Source organism: Cydia pomonella, chromosome 7 (genome assembly GCF_033807575.1).
Source record: "Cydia pomonella isolate Wapato2018A chromosome 7, ilCydPomo1, whole genome shotgun sequence".
Taxonomy (NCBI): Eukaryota; Metazoa; Arthropoda; class Insecta; order Lepidoptera; family Tortricidae; genus Cydia; species Cydia pomonella.
The window spans coordinates 15,790,528-15,812,216 of record NC_084709.1 but is presented as its reverse complement, the minus strand read 5'-3'; the positions used below and the strand labels follow the sequence as shown (position 1 = coordinate 15,812,216).

Below are 21,689 nucleotides of genomic sequence, written 5' to 3'. Positions count from 1 at the left end.
CAGACGAAATTAAACTTTGTGTCTATGATACAATGATCATGTAGCGTTTCACTGTTAATATATTTATTATACTTTAGTTTTATTCATTGTACTGTCTCGACTGTTTCACCATAAAAAATCTGATCACTGCAGAGTCGTCACATGGTGGTTATCGTCGGGGCCACTTCTCCGCTCGGCCCCACGGCCACTGGTCTCCGAGTGTACTACACGATGTATATTTAGAAGTTGATGGGCTTGCCGCAGTACGCCGCGAGATTCGCTTCACGCAGCGCCTCTGCGCAGGTCTGAAAACATACGGTATTGTTAGCAAAATTTTCCATAGTGTCAAACACGATGACGCGTAGATTTGTCAAATCTAACCTTTAATAACATGATATTATGAGTCAAGGCACGCGTCATCGTGAATGACACTATCTATACACGGATGTATGCAGAATTCGGATAGTACTGTAAATTCAAACAACGGTTTCAAACCAGAGATTTGTGTTTCAGTCACACCAGTTACAGTAATGCCATATTGACTTATTGTAATGTTGGCATTATCGTTTAATGACATCATCGTTCCCTTAATCTAAACGAGATGCGATCTTTTGGATACATAGCTACTCTTCCGGTCACAATTTTTTTGTCGAAGAGCATCGATCACATAGCCGTATAGGCGCTTAGCACACTGCATCGTGCGAGCGGGATGTCGCTATAGTACGCGCATAGCGTTGTCTCGCTGAAACATTGGATGCGGTATGGCATGCGCCGGGACTGTAGGCGGCAGTACTCACGGGGTGCGCGTGGCAGACGCGCGCCACGTCCTCGGCGGCGGCGCCGTACTCCTGCGTGCGAGCGGGATGTCGCTATAGTACGCGCATAGCGTTGTCTCGCTGAAACATTGGATGCGGTATGGCATGCGCCGGGACTGTAGGCGGCAGTACTCACGGGGTGCGCGTGGCAGACGCGCGCCACGTCCTCGGCGGCGGCGCCGTACTCCTGCGTTGCGAGCGGGATGTCGCTATAGTACGCGCATAGCGTTGTCTCGCTGAAACATTGGATGCGGTATTGGCATGCGCCGGGACTGTAGGCGGCATTACTCACGGGGTGCGCGTGGCAGACGCGCGCCACGTCCTCGGCGGCGGCGCCGTACTCCCTGCGTGCGAGCGGGACGTCGCTATAGTACGCGCATAGCGTTGTCTCGCTGAAACATTGGATGCGGTATGGCATGCGCCGGGACTGTAGTGGCGGCAGTACTCACGGGGTGCGCGTGGCATACGCGCGCCACGTCCTCGGCGGCGGCGCCGTACTCCTGCGTGCGAGCGGGGACTGTCGCTATAGTACGCGCATAGCGTTGTCTCGCTGAAACATTGGATGCGGTATGGCATGCGCCGGGACTGTAGGCGGCAGTACTCACGGGGTGCGCGTGGCAGACGCGCGCCACGTCCTCGGCGGCGGCGCGCCGTACTCCTGCGTGCGAGCGGGATGTCGCTATAGTACGCGCATAGCGTTGTCTCGCTGAAACATTGGATGCGGTATGGCATGCGCCGGGACTGTAGGCCGGCAGTACTCACGGGGTGCGCGTGGCAGACGCGCGCCACGTCCTCGGCGGCGGCGCCGTACTCCTGCGTGCGAGCGGGATGTCGCTATAGTACGCGCATAGCGTTGTCTCGCTGAAACATTGGATGCGGTATGGCATGCGCCGGGACTGTAGGCGGCAGTACTCACGGGGTGCGCGTGGCAGACGCGCGCCACGTCCTCGGCGGCGGCGCCGTACTCCTGCGTGCGAGCGGGATGTCGCTATAGTACGCGCATAGCGTTGTCTCGCTGAAACATTGGATGCGGTATGGCATGCGCCGGGACTGTAGGCGGCAGTACTCACGGGGTGCGCGTGGCAGACGCGCGCCACGTCCTCGGCGGCGGCGCCGTACTCCTGCGTGCGAGCGGGATGTCGCTATAGTACGCGCATAGCGTTGTCTCGCTGAAACATTGGATGCGGTATGGCATGCGCCGGGACTGTAGGCGGCAGTACTCACGGGGTGCGCGTGGCAGACGCGCGCCACGTCCTCGGCGGCGGCGCCGTACTCCTGCGTTGCGAGCGGGATGTCGCTATAGTACGCGCATAGCGTTGTCTCGCTGAAACATTGGATGCGGTATGGCATGCGCCGGGACTGTAGGCGGCAGTACTCACGGGGTGCGCGTGGCAGACGCGCGCCACGTCCTCGGCGGCGGCGCCGTACTCCTGCGTGCGAGCGGGATGTCGCTATAGTACGCGCATAGCGTTGTCTCGCTGAAACATTGGATGCGGTATGGCATGCGCCGGGACTGTAGGCGGCAGTACTCACGGGGTGCGCGTGGCAGACGCGCGCCACGTCCTCGGCGGCGGCGCCGTACTCCTGCGTGCGAGCGGGATGTCGCTATAGTACGCGCATAGCGTTGTCTCGCTGAAACATTGGATGCGGTATGGCATGCGCCGGGACTGTAGGCGGCAGTACTCACGGGGTGCGCGTGGCAGACGCGCGCCACGTCCTCGGCGGCGGCGCCGTACTCCTGCGTGCGAGCGGGATGTCGCTATAGTACGCGCATAGCGTTGTCTCGCTGAAACATTGGATGCGGTATGGCATGCGCCGGGACTGTAGGCGGCAGTACTCACGGGGTGCGCGTGGCAGACGCGCGCCACGTCCTCGGCGGCGGCGCCGTACTCCTGCGTGCGAGCGGGATGTCGCTATAGTACGCGCATAGCGTTGTCTCGCTGAAACATTGGATGCGGTATGGCATGCGCCGGGACTGTAGGCGGCAGTACTCACGGGGTGCGCGTTGCAGACGCGCGCCACGTCCTCGGCGGCGGCGCCGTACTCCTGCGTGCGAGCGGGATGTCGCTATAGTACGCGCATAGCGTTGTCTCGCTGAAACATTGGATGCGGTATGGCATGCGCCGGGACTGTAGGCGGCAGTACTCACGGGGTGCGCGTGGCAGACGCGCGCCACGTCCTCGGCGGCGGCGCCGTACTCCTGCGTGCGAGCGGGATGTCGCTATAGTACGCGCATAGCGTTGTCTCGCTGAAACATTGGATGCGGTATGGCATGCGCCGGGACTGTAGGCGGCAGTACTCACGGGGTGCGCGTGGCAGACGCGCGCCACGTCCTCGGCGGCGGCGCCGTACTCCTGCGTGCGAGCGGGATGTCGCTATAGTACGCGCATAGCGTTGTCTCGCTGAAACATTGGATGCGGTATGGCATGCGCCGGGACTGTAGGCGGCAGTACTCACGGGGTGCGCGTGGCAGACGCGCGCCACGTCCTCGGCGGCGGCGCCGTACTCCTGCGTGCGAGCGGGATGTCGCTATAGTACGCGCATAGCGTTGTCTCGCTGAAACATTGGATGCGGTATGGCATGCGCCGGGACTGTAGGCGGCAGTACTCACGGGGTGCGCGTGGCAGACGCGCGCCACGTCCTCGGCGGCGGCGCCGTACTCCTGCGTGCGAGCGGGATGTCGCTATAGTACGCGCATAGCGTTGTCTCGCTGAAACATTGGATGCGGTATGGCATGCGCCGGGACTGTAGGCGGCAGTACTCACGGGGTGCGCGTGGCAGACGCGCGCCACGTCCTCGGCGGCGGCGCCGTACTCCTGCGTGCGAGCGGGATGTCGCTATAGTACGCGCATAGCGTTGTCTCGCTGAAACATTGGATGCGGTATGGCATGCGCCGGGACTGTAGGCGGCAGTACTCACGGGGTGCGCGTGGCAGACGCGCGCCACGTCCTCGGCGGCGGCGCCGTACTCCTGCGTGCGAGCGGGATGTCGCTATAGTACGCGCATAGCGTTGTCTCGCTGAAACATTGGATGCGGTATGGCATGCGCCGGGACTGTAGGCGGCAGTACTCACGGGGTGCGCGTGGCAGACGCGCGCCACGTCCTCGGCGGCGGCGCCGTACTCCTGCGTGCGAGCGGGATGTCGCTATAGTACGCGCATAGCGTTGTCTCGCTGAAACATTGGATGCGGTATGGCATGCGCCGGGACTGTAGGCGGCAGTACTCACGGGGTGCGCGTGGCAGACGCGCGCCACGTCCTCGGCGGCGGCGCCGTACTCCTGCGTGCGAGCGGGATGTCGCTATAGTACGCGCATAGCGTTGTCTCGCTGAAACATTGGATGCGGTATGGCATGCGCCGGGACTGTAGGCGGCAGTACTCACGGGGTGCGCGTGGCAGACGCGCGCCACGTCCTCGGCGGCGGCGCCGTACTCCTGCGTGCGAGCGGGATGTCGCTATAGTACGCGCATAGCGTTGTCTCGCTGAAACATTGGATGCGGTATGGCATGCGCCGGGACTGTAGGCGGCAGTACTCACGGGGTGCGCGTGGCAGACGCGCGCCACGTCCTCGGCGGCGGCGCCGTACTCCTGCGTGCGAGCGGGATGTCGCTATAGTACGCGCATAGCGTTGTCTCGCTGAAACATTGGATGCGGTATGGCATGCGCCGGGACTGTAGGCGGCAGTACTCACGGGGTGCGCGTGGCAGACGCGCGCCACGTCCTCGGCGGCGGCGCCGTACTCCTGCGTGCGAGCGGGATGTCGCTATAGTACGCGCATAGCGTTGTCTCGCTGAAACATTGGATGCGGTATGGCATGCGCCGGGACTGTAGGCGGCAGTACTCACGGGGTGCGCGTGGCAGACGCGCGCCACGTCCTCGGCGGCGGCGCCGTACTCCTGCGTGCGAGCGGGATGTCGCTATAGTACGCGCATAGCGTTGTCTCGCTGAAACATTGGATGCGGTATGGCATGCGCCGGGACTGTAGGCGGCAGTACTCACGGGGTGCGCGTGGCAGACGCGCGCCACGTCCTCGGCGGCGGCGCCGTACTCCTGCGTGCGAGCGGGATGTCGCTATAGTACGCGCATAGCGTTGTCTCGCTGAAACATTGGATGCGGTATGGCATGCGCCGGGACTGTAGGCGGCAGTACTCACGGGGTGCGCGTGGCAGACGCGCGCCACGTCCTCGGCGGCGGCGCCGTACTCCTGCGTGCGAGCGGGATGTCGCTATAGTACGCGCATAGCGTTGTCTCGCTGAAACATTGGATGCGGTATGGCATGCGCCGGGACTGTAGGCGGCAGTACTCACGGGGTGCGCGTGGCAGACGCGCGCCACGTCCTCGGCGGCGGCGCCGTACTCCTGCGTGCGAGCGGGATGTCGCTATAGTACGCGCATAGCGTTGTCTCGCTGAAACATTGGATGCGGTATGGCATGCGCCGGGACTGTAGGCGGCAGTACTCACGGGGTGCGCGTGGCAGACGCGCGCCACGTCCTCGGCGGCGGCGCCGTACTCCTGCGTGCGAGCGGGATGTCGCTATAGTACGCGCATAGCGTTGTCTCGCTGAAACATTGGATGCGGTATGGCATGCGCCGGGACTGTAGGCGGCAGTACTCACGGGGTGCGCGTGGCAGACGCGCGCCACGTCCTCGGCGGCGGCGCCGTACTCCTGCGCCAGCACCGCCTCGTTGATCAGCTCGCCGCCACCCTGCGATTACATTCTCGTTACTGTTCGCTACTTGCCAGTTGCCACACAAACTCAATCCCATAGGTCATACTTACACTACTACTAAGGTGAAGGAATCGTCATCAAAATAAACAGTATCTTTCATGTAAGTCTGTTGTAGTCGTTAGTTTTCGAGCTGGTCCTAACGACTCACCCATTGTCTATTGTAAGTAAAACCGCACGTGCTACTTATCTGCATAAAAAGAGGTTCGGTCACTTTAACCGGTTATTGAATTACAACTCCCATGGAAATTGCAATAAGATTTAAAATTATCAAATGGATAATATGTTGCGAGGTTTTACTTACAATAGACAAAGAGTTAGCCGTAAGGGCCAGCTTGAAAACTAACGACTATACAGAAATCTGACCTCATTATTTTAGCGCCATTTTATATACCTCAAGAAAGACTTAAAATCGCTATGATTAGCTGATTTTTTTGTGCAAAATTAGGTCTAAGTTATTTTCAAATCAGATATCTCGACGACCTGGGACGACCGGTCTGGCCTAGTGGGGTCACTAGAGCCTGCCTATGAAGCCGATGGTCCCAGGCCCAAATCCTGGTATAGTCGTTCGATTTGAAGCTGGCCCTGAGCGGCTAATCCTTTGTCTATTGTTAAATTTGTTAAGTAAAACCTGCAAAAAAAGGGTATAATTGTAATTGGCACCTGAGCGCGGGCTAGTCCAACGCTCAAAAAACTAGTATAGGTGCGCTCTCTCGTAACGCGCCTTTGTTATGCACCTCGAGAACACATTTTAGACTGTTTAGCGTTCGACTCGCCGGCACTCAGTAACCGTAGAGGAACCACACAAGAAATCGCAAATTATGTTGTGACGTCACGGCTACGTCACAATGCAACGGCGGGGCGAGGCGCGTGGCGGGCAGAGAGCAGCGATCACAACCCTGCCGCGTGACACCGGCGCCGCGCACCTATATAACCGGCGCGGACCAAGCAGCGATAGCCAGTCGATGTTTCGAGCCCGCGCTGGAAACAACGGCTGCTCAGCCCGGTGTGGCGGCGCGCGTTCTCGCGTTCGTCCCGGGCTTCCCGTAGGGCCGAGTCCTGAATAGGCCGCGCGTGTTCTCGCGTAGATAGCCGCAGGACTCTTCCTTCCTTTCCCCCGTAGTATAGCTTTCCCTGGCCGCGCGTGTCCTCGCGTAGTTAGCCGGGAAGGTTATCCCCAGTGCCCCGATTCCGCTAAACCTATCCTGGCCGCGTGTGTTCTCGCGTAGATAGCCGGAGGTTTATTCCTGACCCCGTTCCCCGGGGAACACTCCGATCTCCCGCCGTACCCAGGGCCCGCGAGCCGATTACGTAACGCCGGTTCTATTTAATGATATCCGTGTATATATAGCTTGATGGTTAAGTGTTCTTGATAATAATAAAGGGCGCGAAAGATGCCATTTAGCTAAGTGAAACCTGTGTTTTCTGTCAGCTCATCCTCCATACCCTGAGTTAGCCTGGAAACCTTCACTAAGCCCCTCAGACTGAAGGATATGTATGGTTCGCTCTCAGCGGCAACCATCACAATGTTTCCATTTGTTAATTTTGGATCTTATTTCAATTGGCATAGGAGTTGTAATTCAATAAGCGGTTAAAGTGACCGGACTAAAGGAGGCAGTTAGCAACCTGAAGACACTGCTAGGTTTCGTGGAAGAGCTGGGGTGGCTAGAGTAGTGCTACCTCGTTTTCACGCAAAATAGGCACAATGGTTGTCGATTTGCGGAAAATGCCCAGCATAACCAACTAACTAAGTGACCAGACCATTTTTTATGCAGGTAGTAGCACGTGCGGTTTTACTTAACAATAGACAAAGGATTAGCCGCTCGGGGCCAGCTACAAATCTAACGACTATAGGGGCATTTATTTGTGTGATGAATGATTTGTGTGTATTTGTTCCTGAGTCATGGGTGTTTTCTATGTATTTAAGTATTTATAAATATTTATATATTATATATATAAATCGACGACCGGTTTGGCCTAGTGGGTAGTGACCCTGCATACGAAGCTGATGGTCCCGGGTTCAAATCCTGGTAAGGGCATGTATTTGTGTGATGAGCATGGATATTTGTTCCTGAGTCATGGGTGTTTTCTATGTATTTAAGTATTTATATATTATATATATCGTTGTCTAAGTACCCTCAACACAAGCCTTATTGAGCTTACTGTGGGACTTAGTCAATTTGTGTAATAATGTCCTATAATATTTATTATTTATTTATTTATTTATATATCGTTGTCTAAGTACCCACAACACAAGCCTTAATGAGCTTACTGTGGAACTTAGTCAATTTGTGTAAAAATATCATATAATATTTATTTATTTGAATCAGGGCAGTATGAAATCCGTCCTGTACTTTTTCCGGACCGGCGCGTAGACTATTTCGCGTTAGAATAGAAAAACCAGGACGAATCCGGTTTAAACGTAAGGTCCTTGGATGAATACTCACGGGGCCGATGATATGTGTGCCGAGGATGACGTCGGTGGCCTTGTCGGAGAGGACCTTGACGAAGCCGTCGGGCTCGCCGTTGGTTTTCGCTCGGGAGTTCGCCAGGAACGGGAATTTGCCTACTTTGTACGCTTTGCCCTGAAAGATGTTAAATAGATCTATAAGTATAGTATGTAACACTCCCAATACCCGGTGGTTTTAGTAGGTATGTATTTAACGATTTCCCAAGCTTGCCCAGGACCGGAGACAGTGGAATAAAATGGTTCGAGCCCTACACCCCAGCAGGGGGTAACATAATGGAAAGAAGAAGATTTAACAATTTTACCAATGGCCACCTCCTGTCTGCATCATCAGTAGCTTGATGGTACCATAATATTGCATTGTCACCCGACATACACTTGTATAAAAATTTTCAACATCATTGGAAACCGAAAAGAGAGTCAAATTTTACTTATAAGATTTAATTACAGACAGACACATAAACATTACAGACAGACAACTGGTAGAAATAAATAAAAGCTTATAAAAAGAACCATTTTCAAGGACTGGGAGTGAGGAGGGTAGAAATACCTGAATGAATTCGTGAAATGATATACCCAACTATTCCAACTAATGTTAACATGACTTGCTACAGTGTAACTTCGACGACTCCTTTTGTAATGCCTAAACGTTGAAACTTTGAGGCGGCAAAATAAAATAGATATATGTACTCCCAATTCCCAGTTTTCGACTTTTCCTAAAAAGTTTTTTTTTTTTTTAATAAAAAATGAGCTGTATGTAAACTGACCTCCTTCTTAAGGTCCTCCTCCGACTTGCCGACCCAGCCGACCTCGGGCGTGGTGTAGATGACCGACGGGATCGCGTCGTAGTTGAAGTGTACCGGCATGCCCTGAAATCAAACCACATATAGTTCGTGTCATCCACGATGACGCGCAATTTGCATCAACCTAATAAAGTTTATATTAAATGGATGCAATAGTAATTAAATAGCTCAGTACCTTAATGCCTTCCACGCAAACGATGCCTTCGTCTTCTGCCTTATGCGCCAACATGGGACCGTGGATGCAGTCGCCAATCGCATAAATTCTGTAATATTTAAATTACAATATTACTTTATTACTCTTGCGTTTTATTATCACCTCAACTTAAAACACACACAATAAGTTTATAAATTACACATGGGTACAAAATTTTGCGAAGAACAGAGATGAAGGTTGCTGTTGTAACATTTATTATAAAAGTTTACTTTGTTGTTCAATTCGCAATAAGTACAGTGATGTAACATCCATGATTAAGTTTTCCTTCAAGTCGTCGAGCGTAATGCCCACCTTGTACAACCCGTGTTCGCTGGTGTAGGAAATGTTGACCTTTAATCTGGAGCTTCTCGCTGACGGGCACTCGGCCGCGACCGCCAAAGGCAATGCCAACAGTATCGAGACCCAGGTTGCTTGTGTCGGATTTTAGATCTTATGTTCTTCGTAGTAAAGATAAAAATGGTATACCCGGGCACTTTGGTCTGGAACTTCTCGTTGACGGGCACGCGGCCGCGGTCGTCGAGCGCGATGCCCACCTTGTCCAGCCCCAGCTCGCGGGTGTACGGCCGGCGCCCGATCGAGATCAGCACGACGTCGCAATCCAACTGAAATCATATTCCGAATAATGTTTTTTTTATATACAAATTTTCGTTAACGAAGATTTGATACGCATAACACAGCTAATTCCAAATACTATATTTATATTTCCGGATAGTAACAGAGCACTTGTTCGCTATTTAACTTTTACCCATATATGAGTCCCAGCCATAGACATGTCAAAGTTCTAGGGTTTTCTAACGTTTAATGTTTTCTATGAAAGTCTCGTCCGTGGGACTTGGAGGTAAAACTTTTCTGCCGACGCGATGGCTTCAACTCAACCACGTTCTTCTAATCCAGCCTCGGGCACTGGAGGCCTTGGTCACTTTTTATTTCATATGTGACATCTATTTCAGTTTACAGTCAGACGCTATGATGAGAAAAGAAGCTTTTCCTTAAAAAAACATACCGTCTCCTTGTTGCCGCCCTTGGCTGCCTCCACTTCGACCTTGACAGTTTCTCCCTCCTTCTTGATGCCCAAGACCTTGGTGCCGAGCTTGAACTTCATGCCCTGCTTGGCCAGGATTTTCTGGAGCGTATTCGCCACTTCCAGATCGATACCGACACCTGGAAATTTGCAGCTAAACTTAGAATGCTATAGTGAATAATAGGACTGCAGACAAAAATAAATATCTGAAAGGAATTTTACATACTTTTTATTTCGTTTTTCATTCATCAATATTGTAATAAGTTTTTGGCAAAAATTTCATTTTTGGTACAAGCTTTTATCGCTGACTGTACTTTATTTTCCACAAGAAACTAATACTCATTGAGACAATTCTAAAAACCGCAAACACAATTAGGTTGCGTTGTTTTGTCACAGAGTTCCTATGGCTACCTCCTGTCTCCATCTGATCAGCTTGATGGTACCATAATATTGTATTGTCACCCGACTTACATATGTATGCAAATTTTCAGCTTTATCGGAAACCGGGAAGTGGGTCAAATTTAACTTGCAAGATTTGTCCCATACATACTAACAGGGCAAGTTAAATAAAAGTTTGTAAAAATGACTAAACAAATTATTTTCTTTATAATAATATGAGGCGAATGGGGCTATTTTCATGAGATCAGTTTAGGGTTGGATTTAGATTAAGTAAAATAATTGCATTCTTGCTCTCATTGCAGAGGAGACATTTATTATTAATGACTTTTATTGGTTTCCGCATAAGAGTTGAGGTCACGCACACAAATCTCATGTGAAGAGAAAGGGATTATAAGTTTTTTTTACCGATAGCAAGTTCAATAGCCAAATTATGTACTATTTAGCATAAATCAAATAGAATTTACCGCCAATGGTGTCAAGGAACTCAATAGCAATAACTTCAGCGCCGAATGCCGCCGCGCTATGGTAGACAGAGCCGAGCACCAGCCGGCCGCAAACCGATGACACAGGCGCCGATAACAAGCATCTTAAGAATCCAGTTTAAGATTGATTTCTAATCGATTAATATAAAAATAACTAACCACCAATGGTGCCAAGGAACTCAATAGCCGTGACTTCAGCGCCGAGCCTCTGGTAGACCGAGCCGAGCTCCAGACCGATGACACCGGCGCCGATGACGAGCATCTTCTTAGGGATTTGCGACAGGGATAGGGCGCCGGTCGAATCCACAATATTTTTCTGGTCAACCTGAAAACAGAAATTTCATTTTCATTCCAATTATTTAATTCAATAACCATGATTATAAACGTCTCACATAAAATTGAGTGTCACTGGACAAATGCGTAGCACTTTCTTAAAATTAGGTTAATACCAGTTTGTAAAAAAAACAAAATAATCTATACTTTAACAATTATCATAATGCATCAAATACTAGAATAGGTATAACGATTGCGAGACTGACGAGACTGACGTACAACACATCTAACCTTTTTTTATAGTTTTGTTATAAACTCACTTTGTGGCAGTAATAAAATAATTGTTTGTCATAGAATTAGTATTTATTTTAAATAAGACAAGGTATGCATTGTATGTGAAGAGAACAAAGTGTTGTTAAACATAATGAGAATATGACTTGTGTTTAACATACTTCATTAGATATATTAAAATGGGTCACTCATGTATTTGCTACGTGTCAAGTTGCTACGTGTCTCACAAAATAATATGGATTATTAATAATACAATTGTAAGAACTGCACTATCAAAATTGCTGCAGACTTATCTTGGTCCAACTCTATTGCACTATAGATAGTGTAGTGTCGTCCAGTAAAGGCACACCTGATTCTATGACAGTCTATCCTGACTTAAGCATTGAATTTGAGTACAGAAAGACAAATCGGAACACGCATCTACTTGAAAGGTACTCTATTTTCAAGCATAGGTCAAAAAGGTTTGATAGGATTTCTTGAGAAATTGAGCCCGCTGGATTAGCCTATCCCGCCTCACACAAAATAGGCGCTAGTTATTAAATTACCCATATTACAATACAAGCATAGAATAATGTGGATCTTCAATACTTACTGGAACTCCAGGGAAGGGTGTGACTTCAGAGCCAGTGGCAATCAGAATGTTCTTAGTGTTAACTGTCTCTACTCCACTTGCGCCTTTCACCTCTACCTTGTTGGGGGCCACAATGGTGCCTACACCCTTTACCAGCTTGACCTGTTATATAATAATATATTACAAATGGTTTACAAGAATTAGCACATGAGCAGCTCCACAAAATTATGATCTTGTTTGAGTGGCTTGCAGTAAACTTGGCCTGCTATACTTGTATCGCAACCAAATTGCACCAGCTTAAACTTATTAGCATATCATGCGAGGAAGTAATTTCATTTTCAACTCAAGTTCTCACAAAGTGTTTAGATGCAGAACCCACATAGTAGTGTCTACACCGCGATACAAAACTACGCACTGCACCACCTCCGTGCCCCATGGCGGAGCGGTCCCATGCCGCTATGTGGCTTCTGTGCCTTACTTATTTTTGCTAAACATTTAATATTGGCTGAAATGGAAATATTATAAATTTTGTGCCTACAGCTACTGTGTTAGTTTATCATCAGCTTGTGGGTTGCTGTGTGTTATTCTGCTTCTACTGCACATTCTCACTGCCTACTGAATATATAGTCATAAGATATCCAATTGGTTTTGAATCTAAGGAATTCAAAATAATTATAACCATGAAATTTCCATGTTTTTTTTAACTAACCTTATTCTTTTGGAAAAGCATAGCAATTCCTCCAGTAAGGGCTTTCACAGATGCTTCTTTGTACTCCATCAGAGTTTTGAAATTCATTTGTACAGATCCAACTTCAATGCCTCTGCGCTTAAAGTCATGCTGTGCTTGGTGGTACAAGTGTGTGTTATGCAGCAGAGCCTTAGAGGGAATACATCCCACATTTAGGCAGGTACCACCAAGAGTAGGTTCTTTCTCCACAGACACTACCTGAAATAAATAAAACAAACACACACTAACAATCACACAGACAATGCACCTGTTACCATCAGTGGTGTAGCGTGAACTAATCTAGCCGCGGGCCAGGCGAAAACCACACCAGTGAGGCTCTTTTGAATATGTATTTCTAAGGTAATAAAAAGGTTGGCATTGCGGGGCCCCCTAAGTGCGAGGGCCCTATTCGCCCACACCTAGCTACACCATTGGTTGGCATCACACCGCTCACCCTTAGGCCACCCATGACTTCATACATAAAATAGTGTAATAGCAGTAAAGTGAAAAAATACAGGAAAAAGGCGTGGCCAACTAATTGTAGCATGATGAAGAGAAAAATATTTGTAAAATACATTCGCAAGTGTTTTACGGTTGTCCTGTTTGTAAGCATACAACTTTAGTTAGATAGTCAGTGGATAACAAGGTCTAAGGATTTTATTACCTTCATTCCAAGCTGAGCAGCCTTAATCGCTGCGACATAACCGCCAGGGCCGGCGCCGATAACCACGAGATCTGCATCATGGCTTGTTGCGTACGACCTCACTCCAATTCGGACACTCACTGGCTGCAATTATTTTGTGTGTAATATAATGCATTAAAATTGATAGTCAGAAAATATACATTTTTTTTTAAAGAGGTAAAGAGAATATCCAATACGTTAGGTATTGCAGTGCACCGGCCTAGATTAATCGGTCATGTACTTGAAGGTCAGTGAAAACAAATAAACGATATACCATATACTGTGTCACACTGTTGAATGTTTTATTTCACTTATATCAGAAAACATTATCCCAACATAATTCTTGTTTCAGTAACCCATTCCAACCTCTACGTGATCATTGCATAACAAGTAACCTTTTGTTGTGTAAAGAATTGAATCTAAATAAGAAAGTATAGCTTACCCTTATGGAAGTGGAAGCTAGTTTAAGAAATTTGTAGCCCATTTTGTATTTTTTGTTGAAAAGATGTTGCAGAAGCGCAGAAAAATATACTCAGAGCCCTGGCCCTGGCCCTGACGATGGCGACGATCAAGCAAAAGTCATGTAAATGTCATGAAATGTCATCTGTGATGTGACAATATAATGTGTGTTGCTATTGGAAATAATAAAAAATATCAGGGTTATAACCGCGAAAATCGAAGTTCGTCAATAGCGGACCATTTTTCTCTGTCACTGTAATCACGCCTCAGTAAGAGTAAAAGAGAAAGACCCTCAATTTGCGAATTTCGGTTTTCATGACAGGCCCCCTGAGCTTATTAAGGCCTCTCCAGGCGGGAACAATTTTTCTCCAATCTGATTAAATTGTCTGATCAGATCAGGTGGCGCGGACGCAAGAATACCATTTTTTTTTTTTTTTTATTTGAATCAAAAGAAGATTACAAAAAGCCTTAAACTACTAATCTGCCAAACTGCAGTTTCAACAATTCAATTCAATTCTGCAATTTCTGACACTAGTTCGTGTTTGGAGGCATTTTTTTTAAATTCAGAGCGCACAAATAGTACCATAAATCTAAAATTGGTGATTAAATTGGAGATTAACGCTAATTTCTTTTCTGATCGAATCGGTCGATTTGATCATCCCGTCTGGACTTGCATATAGACGCTAGTAATTTTATGCTTGTTTCATGCCAAAAAGATCGGCAGTGATTGTATATCATAAATTATAAATAAAAAGGAAAACAGGCTCAGGAGGGTTGAGCTAATAAATAACACATTGAAAGGTTCAAAAAATGTGATTCATGTATAGTATAAAAAAAATCAAAACTTATATATTGTCAGTCAGGTTTTTTTTTTGTGCAATATAGCCTTGAAAGTGTTTGTAAATATTTTTTTTTTTACTCTAGCAACATGAGATTGCGCGCGCTCCATGGGGGCGGAAGTTTTGTTTATCAATCAGACGCGGAATGGATTTGTAGATGGGGAGTCGCTGATCTATGTGCGCATCGCGTGACAAATCGCCGTGTTTTTACATAACAGAAAATAGCCGGTCGCTCTCACGTGTTTATATCCAAAATATTGTGTTAGATTGCGACTAATCAACTGACGTGTACGCCACTTCGATTATTCTGGTGAGTTACTGTTTGTAATTATTTTACTTAGGTTTAAATAATTGACAGCTGTGGTTGTGAGTAAAAAAAAGTATGTTTATGTATTTTTTGAGCTCAGCACAGACACGCTAAATGCATTTATCTCGCTGAGCAATAAAATTATTAATTTTATGAAATACTTATGCTCACTAGGTTTAATTTTGTCTTAATTTGCAATTTATATTCATTTCCATCGCCGAACATAAATAATGATTTAAATGATAATAACAATAGATATGTCGATGCAGTCTGGTATTTAATTGAACATGAATTAAAATAGAACAGTAGGTTATTTTAACATCGTAATTAATGGACAATAAATAAATCAGCTGTTTTGTTTGTAACCATTATTGTAATATGTAAGAAATCGAATTGAATTTTGTTAAGTTCGTAATTCGTATCAAGAAGGGATATCTTTATACATTAGATAGGTAGGCACAGGCACATACGTAGACCTCAGAAAGTATATAATATTTAGTCAGAGCCCTAATAAGAAACCCTAAAAGAAATGTTTTTTACCTTAAAGTTTAATTTTAATTAGTACAAACACCCCAATGATGCATTAAGTACCCTTTGCGGAATTTACTTTACCTAAAAATAACAAATTGGTCCACGAATAACACAATACTATATAGGTATGTATTTTTATATTTTATAAAATTATATTCTAACCATGCTTTGGATGCATTAGTTTCCAGTTGTTGTCTAAGATAAACTGTAATCGTAAGGGCGGAGTGGTTGTTTGTGATCGATTTGTGAGCTTCCAATAGCCTGGCCTACTCACTTAACTTCTTAAAAGCACATTCAGATAGAGGTATCAGCTGAGCAGTCCACTCGAGGCGTCATATAAAACGCGACGCAAATTATAGGTACTACACTAACTAAAGTTAATGCGTCATACTATTGTTTCGCTACTGTAGGTCCTCATTGACACTCAAGAAATATAATCTTAGGAAAAAATAACTGATGTTTCGTTTTGAACTGTGACCCAGTAACGCAAATTAACAAAGATTAGGAAAAAAGGATACTTGGGTTAGTTACACCCATTGCAGGAGTGCACAACCACTTTAGGAATTAATTTCGTTCATAAAGAGGATATACACTTTTGCAGCTTGCTGCAACGACTGTCTTTTTTATTATGCCAACTGTAGTCATCGTCATTTCATCTTAGCGTAAAATAACCCTAGATTGCATCCCCTTGCTTGGGAGCATTGGATCCGATCCGAGAAAGTAGCGCCATGCGACTTTTTATCTTCCTCTCCGCACGGTCTTCGGCATCACCCTCTTATCTTTGTGAATATTTAACAAGTATTCCTGAGATCTTTTATAATAATGACTTTCTGAACGGTTAAACCGCTTTGAAATATACCACCCTACATGATATTACTTCAGTCCCCAAGTCGTGCGGCTAAGGTAAGGCGATACTAAACTGATTTAGGACCCTTTTGCGGTTCTCGACGCTTAGTGAATCTGTAAGCTGGTTAAGACACTTATGGCCTATATCATTCCGTTTGATGCGCAGTAGGGCAAGAGTGTTATTCCTATTGTGTACACATGGCAGAGGAGTCGAAAGTTAGGGCGAACCAGAGGGCAATCGCGAACACCGATGAAGCTCTCCATCACTACCGTTCTTGTACTTATTATGGAAGTGACAGAAATTAAGACACACGAATGTTCGAAATAGCCCTTCTGTTTAAGTAGGTCCTCCAATTACTCCACATTGAAGATATCCGAGTCAGGGCGGTTATCGTTACAAAAGAATGTTGTCTTTATCGTATGATCTTTCTTCTGCATTTCAGCCCTAGTTTTTTAGTTTACTTTGATATTTGACCTATATTTAACACCCACACCCAAGATCGATTTCGTCCATATAGCTTTTATATTATTAACCAGTAAGACGATCATTAAAGTGGTAGCTCATTTTCGACAGATTTTTATTCTTGAGCAAGCTCGTATTCTTAACGTTCGCCTCGTCTATTCTCCGTAACTGATACGAACACGTGCAGGTAATCCTGTTAGGTGACCGTGACACGTTGCCCGGCTTCTCGGGAGGTTTAGTTGCCGCCTCGCATCCGCCCTCGCCATGCGCGACGAGTCCCGCAAACCATCACCGTCACCGTCCTTCCAGGAGAAGGTCTCCATCTACGAAAACGGTATTCAAATCAGTGAGCATTGTCGTTTTCATTGTGCCAACTTTTTCTTAATTTACTTGAAGGGATTAGTTGCTTAGCCATCAAAAGGCTCAAAAGAATAATTTACAACATTTTAACCACAAATTACAAGCAGCATAACCGTAGCTTACTAAGCTTAATAGCCGAGTTAGTTACTAAGTCATTAATAGACATATGCCTTTTTTTTAAAGAGGGGAAATGCTTTTCGCATACCACCCAGGCGCGGGGACGGGCCTGGGATGGTTATGTGGGACTCCCATATAGGCTGATGAGACCCATGGTTTACCCACTAAAACCCCTCTGATGCCGCCTCCGTGCTATAGGGCGAGGTCCCAGGAACGCCGAAGTACTCTTCCGCAACCTCGCCAGCGGCCGTCCGGGCTCGAACTCGACTCGTGGGGAATAGTAATGTATGTACTACCCCTTCATCTCAGTGGGCGCGTCTATCATACGTCGCGCCCGCCCGCGCTGGGACCCTTGTGTTGGCGGCAGACGTCCCCGAGCCTGCCGCCCACAGGTACCTTTATGGGGGTAATCGGCGGTCGTATGCTAACCGCCGCCGCCCCAAGCGCTTGCGGCGCATTGGCTGAGAGGCCGGATCTTCCTCCCTGCCACGCTCCGCCGCCTCCTTCTGCGTTATCACGTCCTCGCAGAAGGAGGCCACAGCTTCCCATCGCCTCTCCTCACCTAGCATGGCTTTCACCACCGCTGGCAAGGAAAGGTCTCCTCCCACTACGGCCACGAGTGCGGCCCGCCGCTCCGCCCACGCCGGGCATACCGCCAGCGTGTGTTGCGCCGTGTCTTCGGCGTCGCCGCAGTCGTGACACTGCATCGTCGGTTCCCGTCCCGCCCTCCTAAACAGGTATCTCCCGAAGCAGCCATGCCCCGAGAGGACCTGAGTAAGGTGGAAGGAGAGGAACCCCCCCTTTCTTCCGACCCATCTCTCCAGGACGGGTCGGATGGCTCCGATGGTCCAGTGGCCGGCGCTAGGCGTCTTCAGTCGCTGTTTCCACTTCTGAAGGAGCACTCGACGGGAGTCAAGTCTCCACCGTCTGACCTCCTCCAGAGGTGGATCAATAGACATATGCCTACCAAAACCATTACAAGCTGCACAACCTGTAGCGGCTGTAGCTGTAGTAGCCAAACAGAAGGTAGTAAGGCATGCGGCTTCTAAACCGCGTAGACCGTGGTTTGAACTTCACCTCGGGTCGTTTCTCGAAACTTATTTACGTCGAAATATCATTTGTTATTTACAAGTTGCTTTTTAAAAACCTTCATATTTACATCTGTGAAGAAATTCATAACTTCGAACATAGGTATGTGAAGTTCCCGATTCGCATTGGGCTAGCGTAGGGTTAATAGCGGAAACCCAATGAGGGGATGCCTAGCAAAGGGTGCATGGGGCTTACGTACGTATATGTAAATGATTTAAATCGTAAAGTTAAACACATCTACAGAACATAATCTGATTTAAAATTGTGGTCAATCCCATTCTTACTGAAACCGGACACAATCTAAATACTGTATAACTTTAGCTATATATTTAACATAGTGTGATCTTACGCACCTAATCAGGCTCTGTTTACGACTGAAAGTACGACACGATTTTTTAATTATGGCAATGCGTTGATTGGCCTAGGTAAGGTGCACTGGGCAGCCGTATTTCGAAACGGCTGGTTGTCATTTGGCACACGTACTAACGCGAGGTTTAAACAAAAGCACTTGTCCAACGCTTTCACGGGCCGTGATTACGATATCCAATCGCGGTGACATACTGCGAGACCCGTTCAGGTCACCTGATATGCTTCGTTATGCCAATATTTGCCTACTCATATTTCCTTGCTTATTTAATTGCGGAGAACGAGTAGGCATCATTTATTTGTAGAAGTTTGAAGGGTGTAATTACATCGCGTAGGTGCCATATAATAGGTAAACAGATCAAAGAACGTTAATTTCGAAAAGCAACCGAACACAACAATAGACCGGTAAATACGAAAACCTACTTATGAACAATAAGGAACAAATACCTAAGGATCAAGATATCATTCATATTATGAATGACATCTATATTAGCATTGAATCATTAGCTTGCGGAAAATTAAAAGTCAAGTAGGGGTCAGATCTAGGGGGCCTAAGATAGGTGAGTATAAGTTTTATTATTATTTTATTTATTTTGATCATACTTAATTTGTTAGTACTTTACAAGTTTTGTTATTGTACTTGTTTTTGTTTATTGATGAAATTAAAATTATTCTAATACTCTACTTTAAAATAAAACTCAAGTAAAGATTTTTGCCGGATTTACCATGTTTTCGAGATTTTCTAATTTCGCTTCCCTGATAAATAAGCAGCATCAATTTATATTATAACATTTAAGTACCCATTACTCTCGTTAAAGTGGACGCGTTCATCATTAGTGTACTTAATGAATGACTAACTGTTTGTCGTAAATATTTTGTTGAATAACTAGCGTTTAGCTTCTGTCGGGTGTCCGAGCGGCGTCGGTCGTCCAACGGTCAAACATTTGTATACATTTTTACACTTTATTCCATTGAAACAAGACGAAAAATGTATACATATTTTGACGGTAACTGTTCTTTGTTGTCAGTACAATATAGTGTTGTTCTCACGTCCGTATGAATATGTAAGTAGCGGAATATGAGCGCCATTGTAAAAACAGTGACTTCTTGTGTCGTTATCTCGAAGTAACTAAGTAGCTCGTGTTTATCTCAAGAACAAGTAGGTGACTTGCGCAATCTACACACCTTTACTGTCGCATGTATACAAGTGGTAGCTAACTATACAGCAGACCTAGGTGCACGAACTCTTACCTGTGTTTGACTGTTGGTGCTGGGATGAAAATGGCTAAGGCCTCCAGTTACAGCTGACTGTTTATTTGATTATCAGTATATTGAATTCGTTAGGTATAATATTTTGGTTTCATGAGAGAGCATGAGAGAAGTCAACGCGGAGTGGCATGTTCATGTGGACATGATTCCGAAACCAAGTCACAGGGTCGTACCCCTGTCGTACGAAAATTATCACCCAAGATCTGCTCAATTGCAATGTCTTAGTCTTACTCGCCTTACGCTTGAGAGACCAGAGAATTTGCAAATTGTGGTAACTAAGTATTTCATTAACGCCTTTTGTGTTTAATGTAAATACGTATTTGACACACATTTCGCAAGGCCGCTTTAAAACACCGCACCGAAAAGGAATAATGCAATTAAAACGCTTGATCAAGTTATTAACTTTTACGGTATTAGTACTAGGTTAAACGATTGTAAACTCATTCAACTGTGTCAGACTCACACGCCTGGAGTTCTGACGGCTTCCGTTTCGCCGTTTACGTCACTGAACCCTAATTGATAATTATTCTGGCTATATATGCTGTTGTGCCGCCTTTCGCGCGTCGAGGACTCGGGTAAACATGTGACGTCGAGATCCATAACAAATATGGGTAATCGAAGAACGCACTTAAACTGGTTCTCCTGAGACATGACAGCTCGTGCTCGGTAAGGGATTTGAACGGCGCAATAATGTTGCACGGATACGACGCAAATGTAGAGAACACTGCAGAAAAAATCGTTCAGTAAACGACTGCATAATTTCAACATACATCTTGCAATGCGGTTGCGCGCGTTTGCCGCTAATTTGTGTTGATACAAAAATATACGTTGCCATCGAAAGTGACGCAGTGCAAATAGGTACAACGATCAACTGTATTGCGTGATTAATAACAAGAAGAACATCCAATTTGCTGTGAACACTATTATTTAAATAACCAAATATTTATTTAAATAATAGTGTTCACAGCAAATTTACACAGATCGACCTTGCCCCAAACTAAGCAAAGCTTGTACTATAGGTACTATATATAAATATATATATAAGTAGAAAACACCCATGACTTTGGAACAAATATCTGTGTTCATCACATCAATAAATGTCCTTACCGGGATTCGAACCCGGGATCATCGGCTTCAAAGCCAGGGTCACTAAGTCACTATTCACTACCCACTAGGCCAGACCGGTCGTCACGTCATTTAGAGGTAAAAAAAGAACATTATTTATGACGTTCGTGCAGCCTATACTGAAATTCAATTACATATATTCATAGGATGTATATTACGTAAGCAATGCTACGTACGGATGGGTACATGAATCTATGTAGCTGTATGCCACGAAAGTATATAGCAATAAAATAATAAAACTATTTTTACCGTTTAGAGTATTATTTATTTAACTGATAGCTCTTTTACTCGTAATTATTTAAATTCGCGCTGGTCACATAGCTTTATTCGTAAGAAGTATGTACCTATGTATAATTAGTAAGCTCCAGTTAAACGTCATGAAGGCGTCCTTTAATGTTAATAAAGTTATATTATAAAATAGAATAAAGTGCACATTCTAATGTACATATTGATAGCTCTATTACTAAAGT

The 21,689-nt window shown here is 46.4% G+C and overlaps 2 protein-coding genes across 2 annotated transcripts in view; one reads left to right on the top strand and one right to left on the bottom strand.

Moving 5' to 3' along the window:
• Nucleotides 1–46: 46 nt before the first annotated feature.
• LOC133519988 (dihydrolipoyl dehydrogenase) lies at nt 47–14,051 on the bottom strand. Its single transcript, XM_061854211.1, has 12 exons — nt 13,891–14,051; nt 13,431–13,553; nt 12,749–12,985; nt 12,061–12,201; nt 11,064–11,229; nt 10,006–10,163; nt 9,468–9,604; nt 8,964–9,051; nt 8,753–8,854; nt 7,966–8,103; nt 5,408–5,497; nt 47–284 (listed from the first exon to the last, which is right to left on the bottom strand). The coding sequence occupies exons 1-12, from the start codon at nt 13,930–13,932 to the stop codon at nt 219–221; spliced, it is 1,488 nt and encodes a 495-aa protein (XP_061710195.1). The 5' UTR covers nt 13,933–14,051; the 3' UTR covers nt 47–218.
• A 3,053-nt stretch (nt 14,052–17,104) lies between these two features.
• LOC133519990 (actin-associated protein FAM107A-like) overlaps nt 17,105–21,689 on the top strand; it is a 51,286-nt gene continuing 46,701 nt past the window's right edge. Inside the window, exon 1 of the mRNA XM_061854214.1 lies at nt 17,105–17,227. Coding sequence (XP_061710198.1) covers nt 17,158–17,227 — 70 coding nt within the window. The 5' untranslated portion in view covers nt 17,105–17,157. The remainder of the gene's footprint in view (nt 17,228–21,689) is intronic.

What these genes read in the sequence shown, in the direction of transcription:
- LOC133519988 (XM_061854211.1), bottom strand. Translation starts at nt 13,932, where the DNA reads ATGGGCTACAAATTTCTTAAACTAGCTTCCACTTCCATAAGG. An exon ending in CTGCTCAGCTTGGAATGAAG is followed by an intron (nt 12,986 to 13,430) that starts GTAATAAAATCC and finishes TATTTATTTCAG; the next exon opens with GTAGTGTCTGTGGAGAAAGA. An exon ending in GTTCCTTGGCACCATTGGTG is followed by an intron (nt 10,164 to 11,063) that starts GTTAGTTATTTT and finishes GCAAATTTCCAG; the next exon opens with GTGTCGGTATCGATCTGGAA.